The sequence below is a fragment of the Phacochoerus africanus genome, chromosome 8, assembly GCF_016906955.1.
Source record: "Phacochoerus africanus isolate WHEZ1 chromosome 8, ROS_Pafr_v1, whole genome shotgun sequence".
NCBI lineage: Eukaryota > Metazoa > Chordata > Mammalia > Artiodactyla > Suidae > Phacochoerus > Phacochoerus africanus.
The window spans coordinates 119,946,765-119,966,175 of NC_062551.1; the positions used below are offsets into that span (position 1 = coordinate 119,946,765).

General features: G+C 43.6%; 1 protein-coding gene across 6 annotated transcripts in view; it reads left to right on the forward strand.

Moving 5' to 3' along the window:
* The window catches only part of FHOD3 (formin homology 2 domain containing 3), a 556,170-nt gene that overhangs the window by 348,324 nt on the left and 188,435 nt on the right, over positions 1 to 19,411 (forward strand). For all 6 annotated transcript variants that reach the window (XM_047794147.1, XM_047794143.1, XM_047794144.1 and 3 more), the window contains exons 9-10: positions 4,070 to 4,213; positions 12,353 to 12,603. In XM_047794147.1, the coding sequence (XP_047650103.1) occupies positions 4,070 to 4,213; positions 12,353 to 12,603 (395 nt within the window). The remainder of the gene's footprint in view (positions 1 to 4,069; positions 4,214 to 12,352; positions 12,604 to 19,411) is intronic.

Genomic DNA, 19,411 nt, shown 5'->3' on the forward strand with positions numbered 1-19,411 from the left:
CAAGAGACATTTGTCTCACAGACTTTTCTGGAGTAGCCTCCACCTTTGCCAGAAGTAGGCATCTTAGCAGTGAGTGTCAGGGGGAACACGGGAGCACAGGGTCCAGAAGGGGTGGGGTGTTGCAGGGTTTGCTGAACATGCTAGAGAATTAGCTGAAAATTTGTGAGTGCGTGTTTCTGGTCTGCATGGCCCCCACCCCATGCCAGTGGAGAGATGCTGTCTTGGTGGTGGAAGGCCAGTGAGGCGGCACTTGGGTGTGGCTCAAGGCCACATCTTCACCCCAGAGATGACAGATGGCCTCTCAGTATCCTCAGCTTTGAGCCTGTTACTGAGCAAGGGCTCCCTGAGTCAGTTTGGTTCTACAGACCTAATTCTTTAATGACTTAATAGTCATCGCCCCAACTCATCATGGCTGGGCTTGCTAAGGCAATGGAGATTAGGTCTAGGAATTTAACCACGTGGAAATTTCTGAGATAAAGAACCTCAGTTGACTCTCAGCAGAGAAAAAAAAAGGGAGAAGAAGAGAGGTGACCGGTGAGGTGAGGAGACTGCCAGCGGCTTCTCTGTGCCCATCCTGCCCTTCTACTGCTGTGTTGGAAGTTTTGAATGGACCACTGAATGTCAATTCCCATGTGGTTGGCTGAGTCAGCCTTCATTCAGGGTGCCTCCAGTCGTTAGCCCTGCCCCTGGCCTTGGTATCACTAGTTCCCCCTCTCCTCCCATGTGATTGGCTGAGTCAGCCGTCAGTCAGGGCACCTCCAATCATTAGCCCTGCCCCAGCCTTTGTATCACCATTCCTCTCTCCTTATGTTGTAGTAATTTCTACAGTTTTCACTAAAACCAAAGGATGGATTTGTTTTGATGACCGCATAACCTGGACAGGTGTCCACTTTTCCAGTTAGGTCAGCGGACTGCTGTCTGCTAATGCCGTAGGGACCGCCTCCCCCAGCATTTGCAGACACCAGCGTGTGCTTCCACACTTGGCCCCTTAGGTGTGAGAACCTGTTTATTCATTATAGCTGCGAACTGGTTCACAACCTCCTGTTCTGTGCCCTTGCTGGAGTCCCTTGATGGATTAAGTTGTTGCATCCCAGTTATTTTTCTTTAGTTTCCAGACTTGACAGCAGTGAGTTGTGTCCTCTTTGCTCAGCATAGAGAGGAAACAATCATTAATGAGGTTGTGAATAGACATTCTTTCCAATGTTAGTAGTACCAAAATAGAAGTGTTAAAAAAAAAAAAAGTTGGTACTGCGAGCTAATCCTTATGGAAGTATTGGCCTTTTTTTTAATTATTGCAAAGCAGGTCACCATGTTTAGAATAATTTTGAAATGCAATAATAATGAAATGAATAGGCAGTAAAGACCTGTATCCGAAATTTCAGGCCAGAGTAGCTTGTGTATAAGGCATGGATGTGTGAGGAGAGGAGGAGATTAGAATAGCAGGTCTGGGCTCAAAGTTTTATCTCAATAACTTCCTGTTACTGCAGGCAAATCCTCCCCTTCTCCACCTTCATCTCCATCATTTATAAGGGGCTTGGACACGGTGGAAGATGGTATGGAGGTCCCTCAAAAAACTAAAAGTAGGAGTTCCCACTGTGGCTCAGTGGTTAACGAATCTGACCAGGAACCATGAGGTTGTGGGTTCAATCCCTGTTCTCGCTTGGTGGGTTAAGGACCTGGCGTTGCTGTGAGCTGTAGTGTAGATCGCAGACGCGGCTCGGATCCCTAGTTGCTCTGGCTCTGGCCTAGGCCTGCAGCTACAGCTCCAATTAGACCCCTAGCCTGGGAACCTCCATATGCCATAGGTATGGCCTTTGAAAATCCAAAAAAAAAAAAAAAAAGAACCCTAAAAGTAGAGTTTCTATGGGATCCAGCAATCCCACTCTTGGGCATATATCCAGACAAAACTATAATTCAAAAAGATAGATACACCCCTGTGCTCATAGCTGCAATATTTACAATAGCCAAGACATGGAAACAACCTAAATGTCCACTGATAAATGAATGGATAAAGAAGATAATGGTATATATACACAATGGAATGCTACTCAGCCATAAAAAAAATGAAATAATGCCATTCACAGCAACATGGACAGACCTAGACATTATCATACTAAGTGAATAAGTCAGAGAAAGACAAATATCATGATATCATGTATATGTGAAATCAAAAATATGATGTTAATGAACTTATCTATGAAACAGAGATAGACTCACTGACATTGAGAGCAGATTTGTGGTTGCCAAGGGGAAGGGAAGGTGGGGAAAGGATGGAGTGGGAGTTTGGGGTTAGCAAATGCTAACTATTATATATAGAATGGATAAAAGCAAGGTACTACTCTGTAGCACAGGGAACTATATTCAATATCCTATGAAAAATATAACAGGAAAGAATATGAAAAGGAATGGAGATCTATATACACACACACACATACATATAACTGAATCACTTTGCTATACAGCAGAAATCACAACATTGTAGATCAAGTACACTTCAATAAAATAAATTTAAAAAAGAAAAGGACCTTATTTCAAGGTCCTTCTAGTTTTAAGCAGAGGCCTGATCTGAGTTTTAAGAGAAGCAGCATTCAAAGAGAAGTCGGCTTTTCTCTTGAGTTATCTCTTTGTCTCTTGGTTGTTACTTTGAAGTTTCTTGTTTTCCTAAATGTCTTAGGCCAAAGATAAGGCCTACTGAAGTGAAAGAAAAGGGAATCATTAATTGTTCTAACTCCAGGGAGTTCCCTTTATGGCTCAGTGGAAATGAACCTGACTAGTATCTATGGGGATGTGGGTCTGATCCCTGGCCCTGCTCAGTGGCTTAAGGATCCGGCATTACCATGAGCTGCGGTATAGGTTGCAGACATGGCTTGGCTCTGACGTTACTGTGGCTGTGGTGTAGACTGGCAGCTGTAGCTCTGATTCGACCCCTAGCCTGGGAACTTCCATATGCCAGAGGTGTGCCCCCCCCCAAATTGTTATAACTCCAGCAGTCAGTAGGTTGATGTTATTTAACAGGAGTTTCTGATCATTGAATGAGTTAGTTTTCGATTTCCATGTAACAAAGTACTGCAAATTGAGCAGCTTGAAGCATCACATACTGGAGTTCCCGTCATGGCACAGCAGAAATGAATCTGACTATGAACCATGAGGTTGTGGGTTTGGGTTTGATCCCTGGCCTCATTCAGTAGGTCAAGGATCCGGCGTTTCCATGGCTGTGGTGTAGTTTGCAGATGCGGCTCAAATGTGGCATTGCTGTGGCTCTGGCATAGGCTGGCAGCTATAGCTTCAATTAGACCCCTAGCCTGGGAACCTCCATATGCCGAAGGTGTGGCCCTAAAAAGCAAAAAAAAAAAAAAAAAGAAAAAAAAAGAAAAAAGAAAGAAAGAAAAAGAAAAAAAGAGAGAGAAAGAAACATCACAGACGTAGCATCTCAGTTTCCATGGGATGTGGTCTAGGCACCACCTCACTGGGTCCTCTGCTCAGAGTCTCACAAAGCTGCTGTCAAGGTGTCAACCAGGGCTGGCCTCTCATCTGAGGCTTGGGAACCCCTTCGAAGCTCATGTGGTTGTTAGTGGAGCTCATTTCTTTATAGATATGGAATTCATAGTGGCCTGCTGCTTCTTCTGGACCAGCAGGATAATCTCTCTTCTAGCCTCTAGAATCAGAAAAGACCTAAATCCATTTTTAAATGGCTCTCCTGATTAGGTCAGGCCCACCCAGCTACTTTCCCCTTTGATTAACTCAAAAATCAATTGATTTGGGACCCTAATGACATCTGTAGGATTCTTTCACCTTTGCCATAAAACATCACCTAATCATGAGGGTGTCCTGCCTGCACTCAAGGGGAAGGGATGGTATAGCACCTATGTCCCAGGGAGTAGGGTCTTGGGATTCATTTTGCTTAGCACCCTAAAGATGTTTTTTCTCAAACAAACTTGTCATCTGTTGTGCTTTGCCCCACAGTGTTATAATTATGGCCACTGGCTACAATGCAAAAAAAAAAAAATGCCTTGAGAGCCTTGTGACAGTCCCCTAAGATATGTCTGTGTCCCTTTCTTTCTTTGTGCAGACCTTATCTGGATTGCCAGACCAAGACACCTTCTACGATGTGGTGGACTGCCTGGAGGAGCTGGGCATTGCGGCCGTGTCCCAGCGGCACTTGAACAAGAAAGGGACTGACTTGGACTTAGTGGAGCAGTTGAACATTTATGAGGTAACAGGAAATGCCTCTTGTGTTTTTTTCTTTTTCTTTCTTTTTTTTTAGGTCTACACCTGCAGCATATGGAAGTTCCCACGCTAGGGGTCCAATCAGAGCTGCAGCTGCCGGCCCATGCCACAGCCACAGCAATGCCAGATCCAAGCCACGTCTGTGACCTACACCACAGCTTGTGGCAATGCCAGATCCTTAACCCAATGAATGAGGCCAGGGATTGAACCTGTGTTCATGAATACTTATTATGGCTGAGCCATGATGGGAACTCCCAGGAAATGCTTGTTGTAAGGCATCATGCAGTTTGGAAAAATGTCAGAGGCAGAAGTAAACATACTTCAGGCCAGGGGTTCTGAGTGTGGTGTGGCCGCTTCCACAACATCTGGAAGCTGCCAAAATTCAGGTTCACAGGCCCCACCCAGACCTGCTGAATTAGAAATTCTGAGGGTGGGCCCAGATCTGTGTTGTACAGGACAGGTAATTCTGAGGCACACTCAGAGGTAAAAACTCCTGATCTAGGATAAGTTTGGCAGCTTGCTTGCTTATTAATTGATTGCTATTTTATTGTAAAGAACATGCATTTCTAGGTCAGTAGATGTGGGAGGCACAGAGATCGTGTTTCTTGTCCTCAGTAGGGGTGGAACTTCCTGCAAGGCTCTACAGAATTTGTAGGGTCCAGTACAAAATGAAAATGCAGGGGAAAGTGCTATTAAAGATACTAAACTTCTTTTACTTTCTTCTGCCTTCTCTATCACCTCATCATGGTGTTATTTATTTGCTAAAAGTATGTACTCTGTGAAGAATATTTGGAAAATACCAAAAAGTTTAAGAGAGAAGAATCACTCATGATTTGATTACTGACCATGGTTAACATTTTGGTCTGTTTTTCTAGCCGTTTTTTGTATACATAGGTACATGTTCTTAAGTCTGGAGATGATAGTCTGTATTCAGTGTCATGGACTGAATTTTTATTGGTAGATATGTTGGAACCATTTTCTTTTGTCATTGAATCTTCTTCAAGAATTTCACTTTATTAAAAATGTAATATCCTGTTTGAATGCGAGTACCATGATACAAAAAGCCACTCCCTATTTTTTTTTCAGATTTACATTGCTTCCAAGTTTTTGTAATTATAAATGCTGTTATGATGAAGAGCTTTATTCATAGATTTTTTTTTGTACAGCTAGAGTCCAAGAAGGGATATTTCCCAGCTAAATGACTCTATTGTGATCATCGCTGGATAGAAGTGGAGAGACTGACATGTAACTCACTGTTTTCTAAAAGTTACTATCCTAGTAAGTGACAAGCTGAGGAATAGAATAGAATTATGTTTGTATGCTCATAGGAAAAATCAGTGGCAACAGAGCCAGAGATAAATACTATCAGAGCTTAAAGCGTCCCACAGCTGGCCAGTTCTTTGTGCCCTGCTCTGGACATCTTCTCTTCTAACCAAGCCTCATTCATCCAGTTATCTGCTCAGACTTTCGTGTTTCACTGTCCCTGACATGTGGCATTGGGAAGTCAATCGGTGATGGAGGAGCTTGTTGTAATGGCTCCTAAAGGACAGAATAAAGTAAAAATACTAAAGCTGGGGAAAGGGAGGGACTCAAGACAGTTGGCTTACATGAAGGTAGAGAAGGACTTTTCCCAATACAGATACCTCTCTTCCTCACCTCTTACCCCTGATCAGAACTCCAATCTCTAAGACTCTGCTCAACCAGGGGCATGTATGCTCAAAGCTTTGGATTCTATGTGCTCAGCATCTATCCGAAGGTATCAACATGCATGTGAATTTCCCATTAGTGAATCAACTGGGAGAGAATTTTGAAAAATAGCCTGAAGGAGTTCCTGTCATGGTTCACTGGTAATGAACCTGACTAGCATCCATGAGGACGTAGGTTCCATCCTGCTCCACTTAGTGGGATAAGGATCTGGTGTTGTCACGAGCTATGGTGTAGGTCACAGGCACAGCTTGAATCCTGCACTGCTGTGGCTGTGGTGTAGACTGGCAGCTGTAGCTCCAATTCGACCCCTAGCCTGGGAACTTCCATATGCCACGGGTGAGACCTTAAAAAGAAAAGAAAAGAAAGAAAGAAAAGTAGACTGGATACCTTCCCTAGGTGACTACTTCCTGTTTCAGGCACACTTTCTCTCTAGCCTACCTGACTCTCAAGCTACCTCCCCATCTTCCTCCTTCCATTTATGTCAAACTTTTCAAAAGATGTTCTGTGTTTACAATCTTCCTTTTGTCAAATGGCATTTGCTTAATATTTCAGCATTAAGTACATATCAATCATAAATGTCACTCAAAGGAGTTCCTGTTGGGGCACAGCAGAAACAAATCTGACTAGTATCCATGAGAACTTGGGTTTGATCCCTGGCCTTGCTCAGTGGGTCAGGGATCCCGTGTTGCTGTGGCTGTGGTGTAGGGTGGCCACTGCAGCTCCGATTCAACCCCCAGCCTGGGAACTTCCATATGCTGTGGGAGCAGCCCTAAAAAAAAAAAAAAAGTAATAAGTAAATAAATATAATTCAAAAAACAACAAAACAAATAGCCATTATGATGGTTAATTTTTTTTGTGTCACCTTGACTGGGCCATGGGGTGGCCGGATATTTGATCAAACATTATTCTGTGACTGTGCGGGTGTTTCTGGATGAGATGAGCACTCAGACGGTAGACTGAGGAAAGAAGATTGCCCTTCTCCATGTGGGTGTCCCTCATCCAGTCTAGGATGAATAGAACCAAAGATTGACCAAGAGAGAATCTACTCTCTGCCAGGTTGTAGTGAGCTGGGACATAAGGTACCTCTTACCTTTGACCTCCAGCTGGAACTAATCCTGTTGGCTCTTATGGTTCTCAGGCCTTTGGACTACAGATCTTGGAACTTCTCAGCCTCCAGAATCATGTCAGTCAGTTCTTTAGATTAAATCTCCAGTATATTCTATTTGTTCTGTTTCTCTGGAGAACCCTAATACACTCATATATTTACGAACTAAAATATGACCAGTAATTAGAAAATGTCCTTGGTAGCCCTCCTTGGTGTCATCAAACCAACTCCTAGCACTATTCCTTTGTGTTTTTTTTAAATGGTTTTGCAGTTCCCATTGTGGCTCATCAGGTTATGAACTCAACTAATATCCATGAGGATGTGGGTTTGATCCCTGGCCTTACTCAGTGGGTTAATGATCCAGCATTGCCTTGAGCTGTGGCGTAGGTCACAGATGCAGCTTGGATCTGGCGTTGCTGTGGCTGTGGTATAGGCTGGCAGTTGCAACTCTGATTTGACCCCTAGCCTGGGAATTTCCATGTGCCACAGGTGTGGCCCTAAAAAGCAAAAAAAAAATAAAATAAAAATAAATAAAAATAGTTTTGCCTGAACATGCCTTACTCTGTGAGCTAACACAAAGAATCAGATTATCAAATAAGAGCTGATCCATCTGAGAATTTGCTCTCTACGACAGAGCTATACTCATCTACCTAGGCTAGTCATTTCCAGGACAAACAGGTGCAAAGAAGCAGGGAGAGATCTGGGACATTCCATGTGATTCCCAGGTCTTTTATTTGTGCATCAGGCATGTGCTTTCTGACCCAGAGCAATAGACAAGGTCTCTAAGTGTGGTTCGCCTTGCCCAGTGAGTAATACTCAGTTATGAAGCATCGCTACTACATAGCCCAGAGAATCTTGGCTTATAGAGCCATAAATTCTGGGTTTATTTAGTATAGATGATCCTTAGCCTGCTAAGAGAATTCCAGAAACAAGAACTTTCACACTAGAAAATATCTTCAGGCTGTTCATTATGTATTCTAGTTATTAGCATATTTACAAAAAATTAGATGGAGTTATTGCCTTCTTTCCCCAGAAGCATCACTCCTACAAAAGGAGTAGAGAGTCCACAGATCAGCTGATTTAATGCCTTCCTACCAGTCTGTATCCCTAAACAAAGTATTGTTTAATTTTGTCTTTTTTATAAATGGAACCATACCATTTGTGTCCTCCTACAGTTTCTCTTTTGCTTTTTGTTTTTGAGACTTAACCATGTTTTTACGTGGAGTTCCAGTTTGTTCATTTTCACCACTGATGAATAAATCCCAATTTATTTATCTGTTCTTCTCTTGATTGATGTTGGCTGGTTGCAGTTTTGTTGCCATGGCAACGCTACCAGGGAGTGTTCTTATCCTTTTCTTTGTATGTGTTTGCAATACTTGTTATGTTAAGTAACAATTTTAGTCTTGCTTTGTAAAAATATTTGGATGCTTTTGTTCTTTTTCTCTGCCCTTGTCTCTGGTCTTTGATTATTTGATAAAATTTCCTTGGGAAATGCTGTGGACCTGTGATGACAATGATGATGAGGTAGAGGCAGAGGAGGAGTGTGTGTGTGTGTGTGTGTGTGTGTGTGTGTGTGTGTGTGTGTGTGTGTTGTATACTGGAGGCAGATCTTTGGTAACTGTTTTTTTTTCCATGAATATTGGTCTATTTAAATTCCCTATGGTTTTGGGGATAAGTTTTGCTAAATTATATTTTCCTAAGATATTAGCCATTTCATCTTGATTTTTAAATTGCTTACTAAAGAAATATATAGTCTCTTATGAATGTTTTTAATATCCTCTCTTGAGAAGTTATTTTCCCTTTGTTATTTATTTATTTATTTTTGTAATTTCTCCCATTTTTTTTTTCTAGATTAACTTGTGGCTTGTGGGTTTTTTTTTTTTTTTGGCTTTTTAGGGCCGAACCTGTGGCATATGGAAGTTCTCAGGCTAATTGAAGCTACAGCCACCGGCCTATACCACAGCCACAGCAGTGCAGGATCTAAGCCACGTCTGTGACTTATACCACACCTCACAGCAATGCCAGGTCCCCAACCCACTGAGCAAAGCCAGGCAGGGATGAAACCCAAATTCTCATGGATACTAGTGGGATTTGTTTCCGGCACTGCGCCACAACGGGAGATCCTGTGGTTTGTCTATTTTGTTAATTTTGATTTATGTATTTTTAGTGCTCTTCTGTTTTTAAAAAATGCAAAACATTTTTGTCTTTATGGTTGCCTTCTTTAATCCTCTTTCAGTTTACTTGGTTTTTTTTTTTCTAGATTTTTAAGTTGATATTTAATTTATTTCTTTTTATCCTCTAACCATCCTTGCTTTCCTGACATATAACCCACTTGACCATGATGTGTTCTATTTTTTTTGGGGGGGATGGGGTGGGGTGGTACACCAGTGGCATATGGAGGTTCCCAGGCTAGGGGTCTAATCAGAGCTACAGTGGCCAGCCTTCGCCACTGCCACAGCATGGCAGGATCCAAGCCACGTCTGTGACCTACACCACAGCTCAGGGCAAAGTGGGATCCTTAACCCACCAAGCGAGGCCAAGGATCAAACCCTTGTCCTCATGGATAGTAGTTGGCTGTGTTTCCGCTGCGCCACAACAGGAACTCTGAGGACCTGGATTTTAGGTCAGCCTCAATGAATTCCATTTTATGGTGCCATTTTGATAATTTTTTACTTTTCATTTAAACTTTCTGTCTCCATCTTTTTGGACAAACAGCAGTCAAACTAGATTTTACTTCATGCACTCTCCACACGCCTCCCTCAAAGGCAGTTGTGAGCTGTTTGATCCTTGGATGTCTGAGGTTAGACAAAAGAATTAGAAATATCTAGACTGTGTTTTATTCCCTCACCTTATCAACTCAAATGTGGGCTTAAGAAAAAGCTGAATCAATGCTTCAGGTCAGAATAAGTTCAAATACTCTAGAATTTTTATATCTAGAAATGAAGAAAAAATAATTAGCTAATAACATTTTTACATACTGTCCTTGGTTAGGTATCTAGTCATTCTCAGACTTTCTCCAGAGAACTTTCCCCTTTAAGGTGTTCACACTGAGGTGATAAAAGTGATTAACCAGATACATAATTTCTTTCTTAGTTCTTTCTGTTGTTCTGCAGAGGGTCCCATTAGGAAACAGGCTTTCCAGTGAGATTTTGCAATAGAGATTTTTCTTTTTTTTTTGTCTTTTGTCTTTTTTGTTGTTGTTGTTGCTGCTATTTCTTGGGCCGCTCCCGCGGCATATGGAGGTTCCCAGGCTAGGGGTTGAACTGGAGCTGTAGCCACCGGCCTACGCCAGAGCCACAGCAACGCGGGATCCAAGCCGCATCTGCAACCTACACCACAGCTCACGGCAACGCCGGATGATTAACCCACTGAGCAAGGGCAGGGACTGAACCCGCAACCTCATGGTTCCTAGTCGGATTCGTTAACCACTGCGCCACGACGGGAACTCCAGAGATTTTTCTGAACTCTTATCAATTCTTACCTTAAGCCTTCCCAAATTATGTCTGCCTGGTCAAAATATTACTAAATTGTCATCCTCTATTTGGGAGTTTGTTATGAAATGTATCTGGCATGTAGTTTTCACTAAATCGATCTTATCTAAAAGCTAGAGCTAAAGGAAGTTGGAGATGGAGCACATAAAGGGAGGGTGTACTCCTGGGAAACAGGTCATACATCTCAGGTACCCATCCTTAGAATAGGATGAAAATAGTCAGCCTGGCCTTGACTCAGCAAAGCTCACCTTGCCATGTGAACACAGATGCCAACACTTTGGACCTAGGGGGACCACTGATTTTACAACAGCCAGGTTTTCTGTAGACTGGTGATGTCAATGCCAAATCCTGTGGTCAGCTGTCTGGGTCTTTATGTTACTTCTCTATTCTCTCACTTGTATAAGTTGTGAAATGTGACCAAGAGCACCCACCAGGCTAGAAAATATGCACCTTCATGGATATGGGACCATGTGACTCCTTGGGTGCCAAGTCAGAGGACCGCTGGACTTGGTTGGGCCTGGTCCGCCTGGGCTGCAGGAGGTCCTGACCTGCCAGTTCTATTTGATGGAGGAATTTGTGGGCACCCCAGGCCCTTCATCCAAGGGCACGAGTTGTGGAAGAATGGTCATATTTATTGAGTACCGGTCATGGGAAAGGCCCTACCCTAGCTACTTTACATACATTATAGAAGCTATTCTTACCACAAACTTACAAAGGCAATGCTGTTGGCCTCATTTGGTGAGCAAGAGACTCTCAGGCAAGCAATTTGCTGCAGGTCATGCCTGGTCCATTAGTCGCACAGCCAGACACACAGAGGTCTAGTCAATGTCAACTGTGCTCTTCTGACTCTAGTTTTTGAGAAAGTAGGCATAAAAGAGTTAAAGAAGCTGGAGATACAGATGAGTGTATTAGCTCATTGAGAAGCATTTAAAGAGGAACGTGGGCAAAAGCACAGATGGTGGGTGTTAACGTGAGGTAAGAAAGCCATGGAGTAGGATCCAGAATAGAGGAGATTTAGAGGTGGCAGAGCTGGGCCTTTGGAAAGGGCACCTCTCAACTAGGAGCAGGGCTAAAAGATCCCTGGGAAGAGGGTGGGGGTGTGGGCTATGGTGCCAGTTGGCTCACGTTTCCATATGGAAGCCAAAGTGGCCACATGTGAGGCACTTATTCTTCTGCACAAGTATTCATTGCTTGTCAGAGGAGATTATTTAAAAAGTGAACCCTAGAGGTCCAGTCTATTTCTGGTCTAAATTTTTGTGACCAGCTTGCAAGCTGGCTGAGCTGGTGTAACTTCCGGCTCCACCCCCACCCAATACCAGGCTTGGAGGGTTCCCTAGGAGCCATGGGGGGCTGTGGTCAGGCCTCTCAGAAGACCTGCCAGTGAGGCCGGGTCCTGCTCACCTAGAGTGCGTGGCTCCTGCCTCTCTCCTTGCTTTGATCTTCTGAGCACCCTCATGGGGTTAGCAAGCTCAGGAACAGTCAGGAAACCCAGGGCTTCCGGCCGCTGGGCTTCAGGAGTGACCACACCTCCTGGACCAGAGAAGATCAAAAAGGAACCAGGGGGAGATGAATCTGGGAAGGGCAGTGCTGGGCTCCAGGGTGAAGAGCCCATTGAATTATAAAATATTTCTCGGACCTTCTTGTGACATTGACTGACCTTATTGTATCCATTTAGGAAAATACTCAGTGGAGAGCATCTTTTCAGTTTGCAGATTGCTTGGGATGCTTGTGGTTCTGATGACCTTGTGGAGAAGCGAGTGGGGGTGGGGCTAAGAAAGGCTGTTAAGACTGACCTTGCACTGGGCACTCTCTGCTTTTCCAGGTGGCGCTGCGGCTGGAGGACGGTGATGAGACTGCCGAGCCGCCCCCCAGCGGGCGCAGGGACCGGAGGAGGGCCAGTGTGTGTGGCGGTGGTGGTAGTGGTGCAGGGGGTGAGTCCCGGGGCCTGGACCGCAGGCGGAGCCGAAGGCACTCGGTGCAGAGCATCAAGAGCCCTGTGTCGGCCCCGTCCAGTCCCTGCTCCCCATCAGCTCCAGGCTTCAAGACCAGTCAAGTGCAAGATCTCCGTGAAAAGTAAGCCTTTACCCAGTCATGGACAGGGGCACGAGAACGCGGAAAAGAGGGAGGGAGGCCACACCCCCCCCCCACGCCTGCCCTGACCATCCTTGGCCCATCTACTCCCTGCCTCCTCTCTACCATTCAAACATCACCCCAAATTCCCCCAGAACCTTCCAGGACTAAGTGGTTCTGTTTGTGCAGATGTGTGCAGATTTGATCTTACTAACCCCATGAGCTGGTCTTCACCCACTTGTGTTTTATATTATTTAGTATCGCAGTTAATATCTATTTAGAAAAGCTGTGGTTTATCAACTGGAACAGAATCCAAAACACAGAACTTTGGCTTAGAAATTAATGGTAGTCACTACGAATGTGAGAGTGTTAGAATCTAAGGTCCCCATGACAACACATAATTGAGGTTGAGTTAAATAGAGCAAATACATACTTGCATATAATTTCAGTAAATGATAATGCCATCATTTATTCAGTCACTCATATAGCACACATTTTTATTAAGTGTCTGTTTTAGGCCAGGGCTGTTTGAAGCCATGAAGACAAATACATGGAAGAGGTATGATCTCCATTCTTGTGAACCTTACATCTGAGCTGGGAGAAAGTCAGAATGAAGGAAGGGCCTAAAAAGAAATAGAAAGATTGACAATCCCATGAGAAATTATAGATGCCAAAATAAAAAGCTTGACAAAAATCTGTAGACGCTCAGAAGTGGTTCCATAAAACAGGTACAGCAAAAGGATGACCATGCTGCTCTGGGGTCTAGGTCCAGTTTTATCTTTCCAAATGGACGCTATCAGTGCACTAGGATAGTAGGGTTCTGAGGACCAGTCTGTGCCAGCCAGGTCCACTGGGGCTGACTGATACACTGATTACCTGTGCACTGCTTCCTGCTGCTGGTGGAAGCCCTGCTCACATCATTGGACTGGAGTATTTTCCCTCATCACGGAGATCCACCTCGGAGCCAGGTGTAGGTCAGAAGGCTGTACAGTGAAAAAGAGCATAACTCAGAATAAGTTGGATGACCTTAAGAGAGTGACACAGTTAGATCTCTCCCTCTCCATCCCTATGGGGACACCCACTCTCACCACTACCAGAAAGTGTCCCAAGCAGTCTGTTAGGCACGGGATCACTAGAGCAAGAACCAGCCCATGGCTTTGGTGCCTTCTATAGCAGAAGGAAGAGGAGGGCATGGTCTATGTTGACACCCTTCTTCATCAAGCAGTCCTCCATCTACAGGTTTTCCTATTTCTAAGAGTCTTTGTACAGCAAGCTCTATTTTAGTAAGAAGAAGACCAGTGCTTCTGAACAGATTGTAGAATGAGAAATCTACCATGAACATTGTACTGTGTGACCTAAGATCTTCAAGAAACACAGGCAGTGCTCACAGGACCCTGGAAGCTCTCTGGAACACCTCTTCTAGCTAATCCCTTGAGAAATTAGCATGGAGAAAATTGAGGAAAATGTGCACCATAGGCTGAAAAATCTGTATGTAAAACCACCAAAGATGCTGAAGATAGGAGTTAGGAGACATTGTCAGTAGCACCTGGTGTTGTTTCGCTCTGACTTGTGTCATGTTTGTTCCTGTTCTGCTTCTTGCTCTTGCACCTTTCAAAGGTCCCTGTATTGTGGGTTTAGATGAAAACACCTTGTAACATGTTGGCAAAGGTAACAACAGTGGGGTGGACCATCCTGGGCACAGTTCATGGTTTTGAGGCTCCAGGCTTGGTGGGATCAGGAATGAAAGGCCATATAGATGCTTTTCTGAATGCTCCTGTCTCAATGTTTTCAAATAGGACTGATTTGTCATTTTACCAAAATTAGTATTTTAGTGGAAATTTCATAGCATTTGTTTAAGAACAATCCACCTTCCAGCTTATAAATAAAGAGAATGATTTTCAGGTGATGATTATGAAGTAGCTTCATCCATGAAGCTGTTGGAGGGACTTTGTCCTTTGACCCCCAAAGGACAGCATAATTTTGGCAGATTCAGGAGGATGGAGGGACAGGGTGATGAGAAGCAAATTGGGAAATAATCCTTGCTCTCATAGCTTAGTCACCTGCTCAGCATCTGTGCCTCAAAACATTACCTTAGAATCAGGAAATTCATTGTACTTCATTCCCTGTAGACCCTGAAAGACACAGAAGGATGCCTGACCTAGATTCCTCTTCATCTGTGTGAACATTCTGGCCCTGCTGACTGCTCCCTTGTAGCAACGTGCCTGCCTACGCCACATATGCGGAATTTTAGGCTGGATTTTATAACTCAGTGTCCCACCTAATGCCAAGACTTTTGAAAAGAAGATAGAACTGTGTTACCGGTTAGAAAGAGATCCCTGTGGCCTTAAAATGTATATGGCACTTTTCATTCAGACAGTACTTTTATATCACTTGAATTGAATTCTCATGACTATCCTCTGTAGGGTCCAGGCAGGACAAGTGTCATTATCTTCACATTACAAATGAGAAAGCAGGGGCTTGGTGCCTCATGATGAATCCCAGGACTAGGGGGCCTCGCTCCAGGTTAAATCTAAGTCTTTGACCTTGGGTTCTCAGTGTCAGATCTATAGAACCACTTTGCAAACCACCATTCTTCGCAACATGGTCATATTGAATAGGAGTTTCACTTCTGACTTTTTAGGGATGGGATTTGATTTACATACCATGTAGCTCTATTTTTATTCAGGTAAATATAAAAATTCAAAGAGAGTCAAACAGGAAAAAAATACCCAGGTCTTCTTATAGACCTAGGCCTTCTACGCTGAATGCTTTAATTCTAAGGCTCTAAACTCTCATTTAGTTTCTGAAGAAGTAGAGCTCTCTGCTGAGCATTCATCAAATAATGTATGAGTTTATTGGTTGTCTGCCACCTCAAAGTACCTTTGCGGACTGTGTGTACCATAGTGAGTTTCATCTTTGCAAGTAACTTTACAGATTTGAGGAGTTACTGTTGTGGCGCAGTGGTTAACGAATCCGACTGGGAACCATGAGGTTGCGGGTTTGGTCCCTGGCCTTGCTCAGTGGGTTAAGGATCCGGCATTGCCGTGAGCTGTGGTGTAGGTCGCAGATGCGGCTCGGATCCCGCGTTGCTGTGGCTCTGGTGTAGTCTGGCGGCTACAGCTCCAGTTAGACCCCTAGCCTGGGAACCTCTATATGCCGCGGGAGCGGCCCCAGAAAAGGCAAAAAGACAAAACAAACAAAAACTTTACAGATTTGATTGGAAGGAATAAAAATATTGGCACTTTCATACATTATGTAGGAAATTATTTTTAGCATCTAATCAGCAGAAGAGCCAGTGTCTCTGGTTTAAATTGCCATAGTGTATAATGTAAGGGTTAAAGGCTTCAAGGTTGTCTAGCCCAGAGCAGGAGCCCTTTCTGAGAGCATTTTCTCAGACTCTGCCCTCCCTAGGGCACCCCAGTCTATCCTTGAACTTGTTGGCTTGTTAAGAAAGTCATCTGCCCTAAATCTGGCCCATAATGTGACAGCTTTCTTATTGCTTAGCATTTCATTATATAGAGATTTCCCTGTGACATTTCACTGTTCATCCTGCTTCTTAGCCCTGTCTGCACACACTACATCCTCTTCCAGCTCTGTGTGTTCATCTTTCTGACAGTGAACATTGCATGGGACTTAATATATAAACTTTAAATTTCATCCTCTTGGTTTCCACACAACATTCCAACCCATAGAGGTAATTTTGAACCTCATTCATTTGCTGATATTAGCAGTTGTGCCATCCAGCTTTTGGTTGTGTATATATTTTAAGACACATGGAAGAGTGACCTGGCAGGTAGTGGATGATGACAGCAGGTTGGGAGGGGATGGTACAGACTGTTCCCATGTGCCTCAAAGACGAGGGTTGGAAACATTCTCTGTCAAGGGCCAGATAATAAATATGTTAAGCTTCCCAGGCCAGACAGCCTTGGTTGCAACTATGCAACTAAATTCTGCCTTTGTACCGTAAAAGCAGCCATAGACAACAGGTAAGTGAATGCGTTATGGCTGCCTTCCAGTGAACATTTATTTATGGACACTGAGATTTGAGTTTTACATGTCATGAAGTTCTTTAGATTTTTCTCCCCCAACCGTTAAAAAACGTGACAACCATTCTTAGCCAATAAACTGTACCAAAATACTTGGTGGGCCTGATTTGGCCCATAGGCTGCCCACCCCTGTTCTAAGTGGCTGAGTTTCTTGAAGAAGGTTGGAGCAGGGGTGTAGTCTGGAGTTGGCAAAGGGGATTATGTGGGTAAGAGAGAAGAACCCATCATGACATAGGAGAGGGCTGTTAGGGAACAGCATCCTAAATTCAGAGTTAGAACAAGGAATATTCCACGAAGACATGGAAAATGGAGTTTCTGCTGTGGTGCAATGGTATCAGCAGCATCTCTGTGTCGCCAGGATACAGAGTCAATCCCTGGCCTGCGCAGTGGGTCAAAAGGATCTGGTGTTGCTGCAACTTCAGCATGGGTTGCAACTGTGGCTCGATTTTGGTCCCTGGCCCAGGAACTCCATATACCGTGGAGTGACCAACAGCAAAACAAACCCCCCCCCCAAAAAAAAAAAACAGGAAAAAGGAAAAAAAGACATGTAGACCGTTTGCTGTTGAGTACTTGTAAGTTCCCAGTGAAGGACTGAAGGGGCTGGAGAGGGCAGAAAGGATTCAGACTAGGGGATATACAGATCCACTAGGGAGGGGAGGGGATTTGGTGATGAGTCCAGGAAGGGTTGGGCTGCTTGGGAGGTGGAGGCTGGCTGGGATCAGTCCCAGTGGTTCCATAAGGTAGTGGTTCTCAACTAGAAGTGCTTTTGCCCCTTAGGGGACACTTGACAATGCCTTGATTCATTTTTGGTTGTCATAACAAGAGCCAGAAGTGCTTTTGGCATCTGCTGGCTGAGTCCAGCGATGCTGCTAAACATTCTACAGTGCAAAGGACAGCCCCCCACAACAAAGAATTATCTGTTCTTGGAGTTCCTTGTGGCTCAGCAGGTTGAGGATCTGGAGTTGTTACTTCAGTGGCTTGGGTCATTGCTGTGGTGTGGGTTCAATCCCTGGCCTGACAACTTCCATTTTTCTGTTCTGAAATATCAGTAGTGCTAAAATGTCAGCCCCGCATTAGAGGGAAACAAGTAATTTGTTGTCATATTCACCTCCTTCTTGGGGTGATGTCAAGGCAGGGAGTGTTTTGACTGTTGAAAGTAAGGTAGAGATTAAGCCCTTGTCAGTTGTATCATTTGAAACTATTTTCTCCCATTCTGTAAGTTATCTTTTTGTTTTCTTTTGGGTTTCCTTTTCTGTGCAAAAGCTTTTCAGTTCGATGAGGTCCCATGGGTTTATTTTTGCTCTAATTTCTATTGCTTTGGGAGACTGACCTGAGAAAATATTCATGATGTTGATGTCCGAGAATGTTTTGCCTATGTTTTCTTCTAGGAGTTTGATGGTGTCCTGTCTTATATTTAAGTCTTTCAGCCATTTTGAGCTTATTTTTGTGCATGGTGTGAGGGTGTGTTCTAATTTCATTGTTTTGCATGCAGCTGTCCAGGATTCCCAGCAATGCTTGCTGAATAGACTTTCTTTTTCCCATTTTATGTTCTTGCCTCCTTTGTCAAAGATTAATTGACCATAGGCGTCAGGGTTTATTTCCAGGTTCTCTATTCTGTTCCATTGGTCTGTCTGTCTGTTTTGATACCAGTACCACACTGTTTTGATGACTGTGGCTTTGTAATATTTCTTGAAGTCTGGGAGAGTTATGCCTCCTGCTTGGTTTTTGTTTCTCAGGATTGCTTTGGTGATTCTGGGTCTTTTGTGGTTCCATATAAATGTTTGGATTGTTTGTTCTAGTTCTGTGAAAAATGTCCTGGGTAATTTGATAGGGCTTGCATTGAATCTGTAGATTGCTTTGGGTAGGATGGCCATTTTTACAATATTGATTTTTCCAATGCATGGACATGGAATATCTTTCCATTTCTTTACATCTTCTTTGACTTCTTTGATTAAAGTTTCATAGTTCTCGGCGTATAGGTCCTTTACTTCTTTGGTCAGGTGTATTCCGAGGTATTTGATTTTGTGAGGTACAATTTTAAAAGGAATCTCTAGAATATATAAGCAGCTTATACAACCCAACAGCAAAAAAGCCAGTCAATCAATGGAAAAAAGGGCAAAAGACCTGAATAGAGTGTTCTCCAAGGAAGATATACAGATGGCCAGCAAACACATGAGAAAAGGCTCAACATCACTGATTATAAGAGAAATGCAAATCAAAACTACCATGAGATACCACCTCACACCAGTCAGAATGGCCATCATTAATAAATCCACAAATAACAAGTGCTGGAGGGGGTGTGGAGAAAAGGGAACCCTCCTACACTGTTGGTGGGAATGTAAACTGGTACAGCCACTATGGAGAACAGTTTGGAGATACCTTAGAAATCTATACATAGAACTTCCATATGACCCCGCAATCCCACTCTTGGGCATCTATCCGGACAAAACTCTACTTAAAAGAGACACGTGCACCCGCATGTTCATTGCAGCACTATTCACAATAGCCAGGACATGGAAACAACCCAAATGTCCATCGACAGAGGATTGGATTCGGAAGATGTGGTATATATACACAATGGAATACTACTCAGCCATAAAAAAGAATGACATAATGCCATTTGCAGCAACATGGATGGAACTAGAGAATCTCATCCTGAGTGAAATGAGCCAGAAAGACAAAGACAAATACCATATGATATCACTTATAACTGGAATCTAATATCCAGCACAAATGAACATCTCCTCAGAAAAGAAAATCATGGA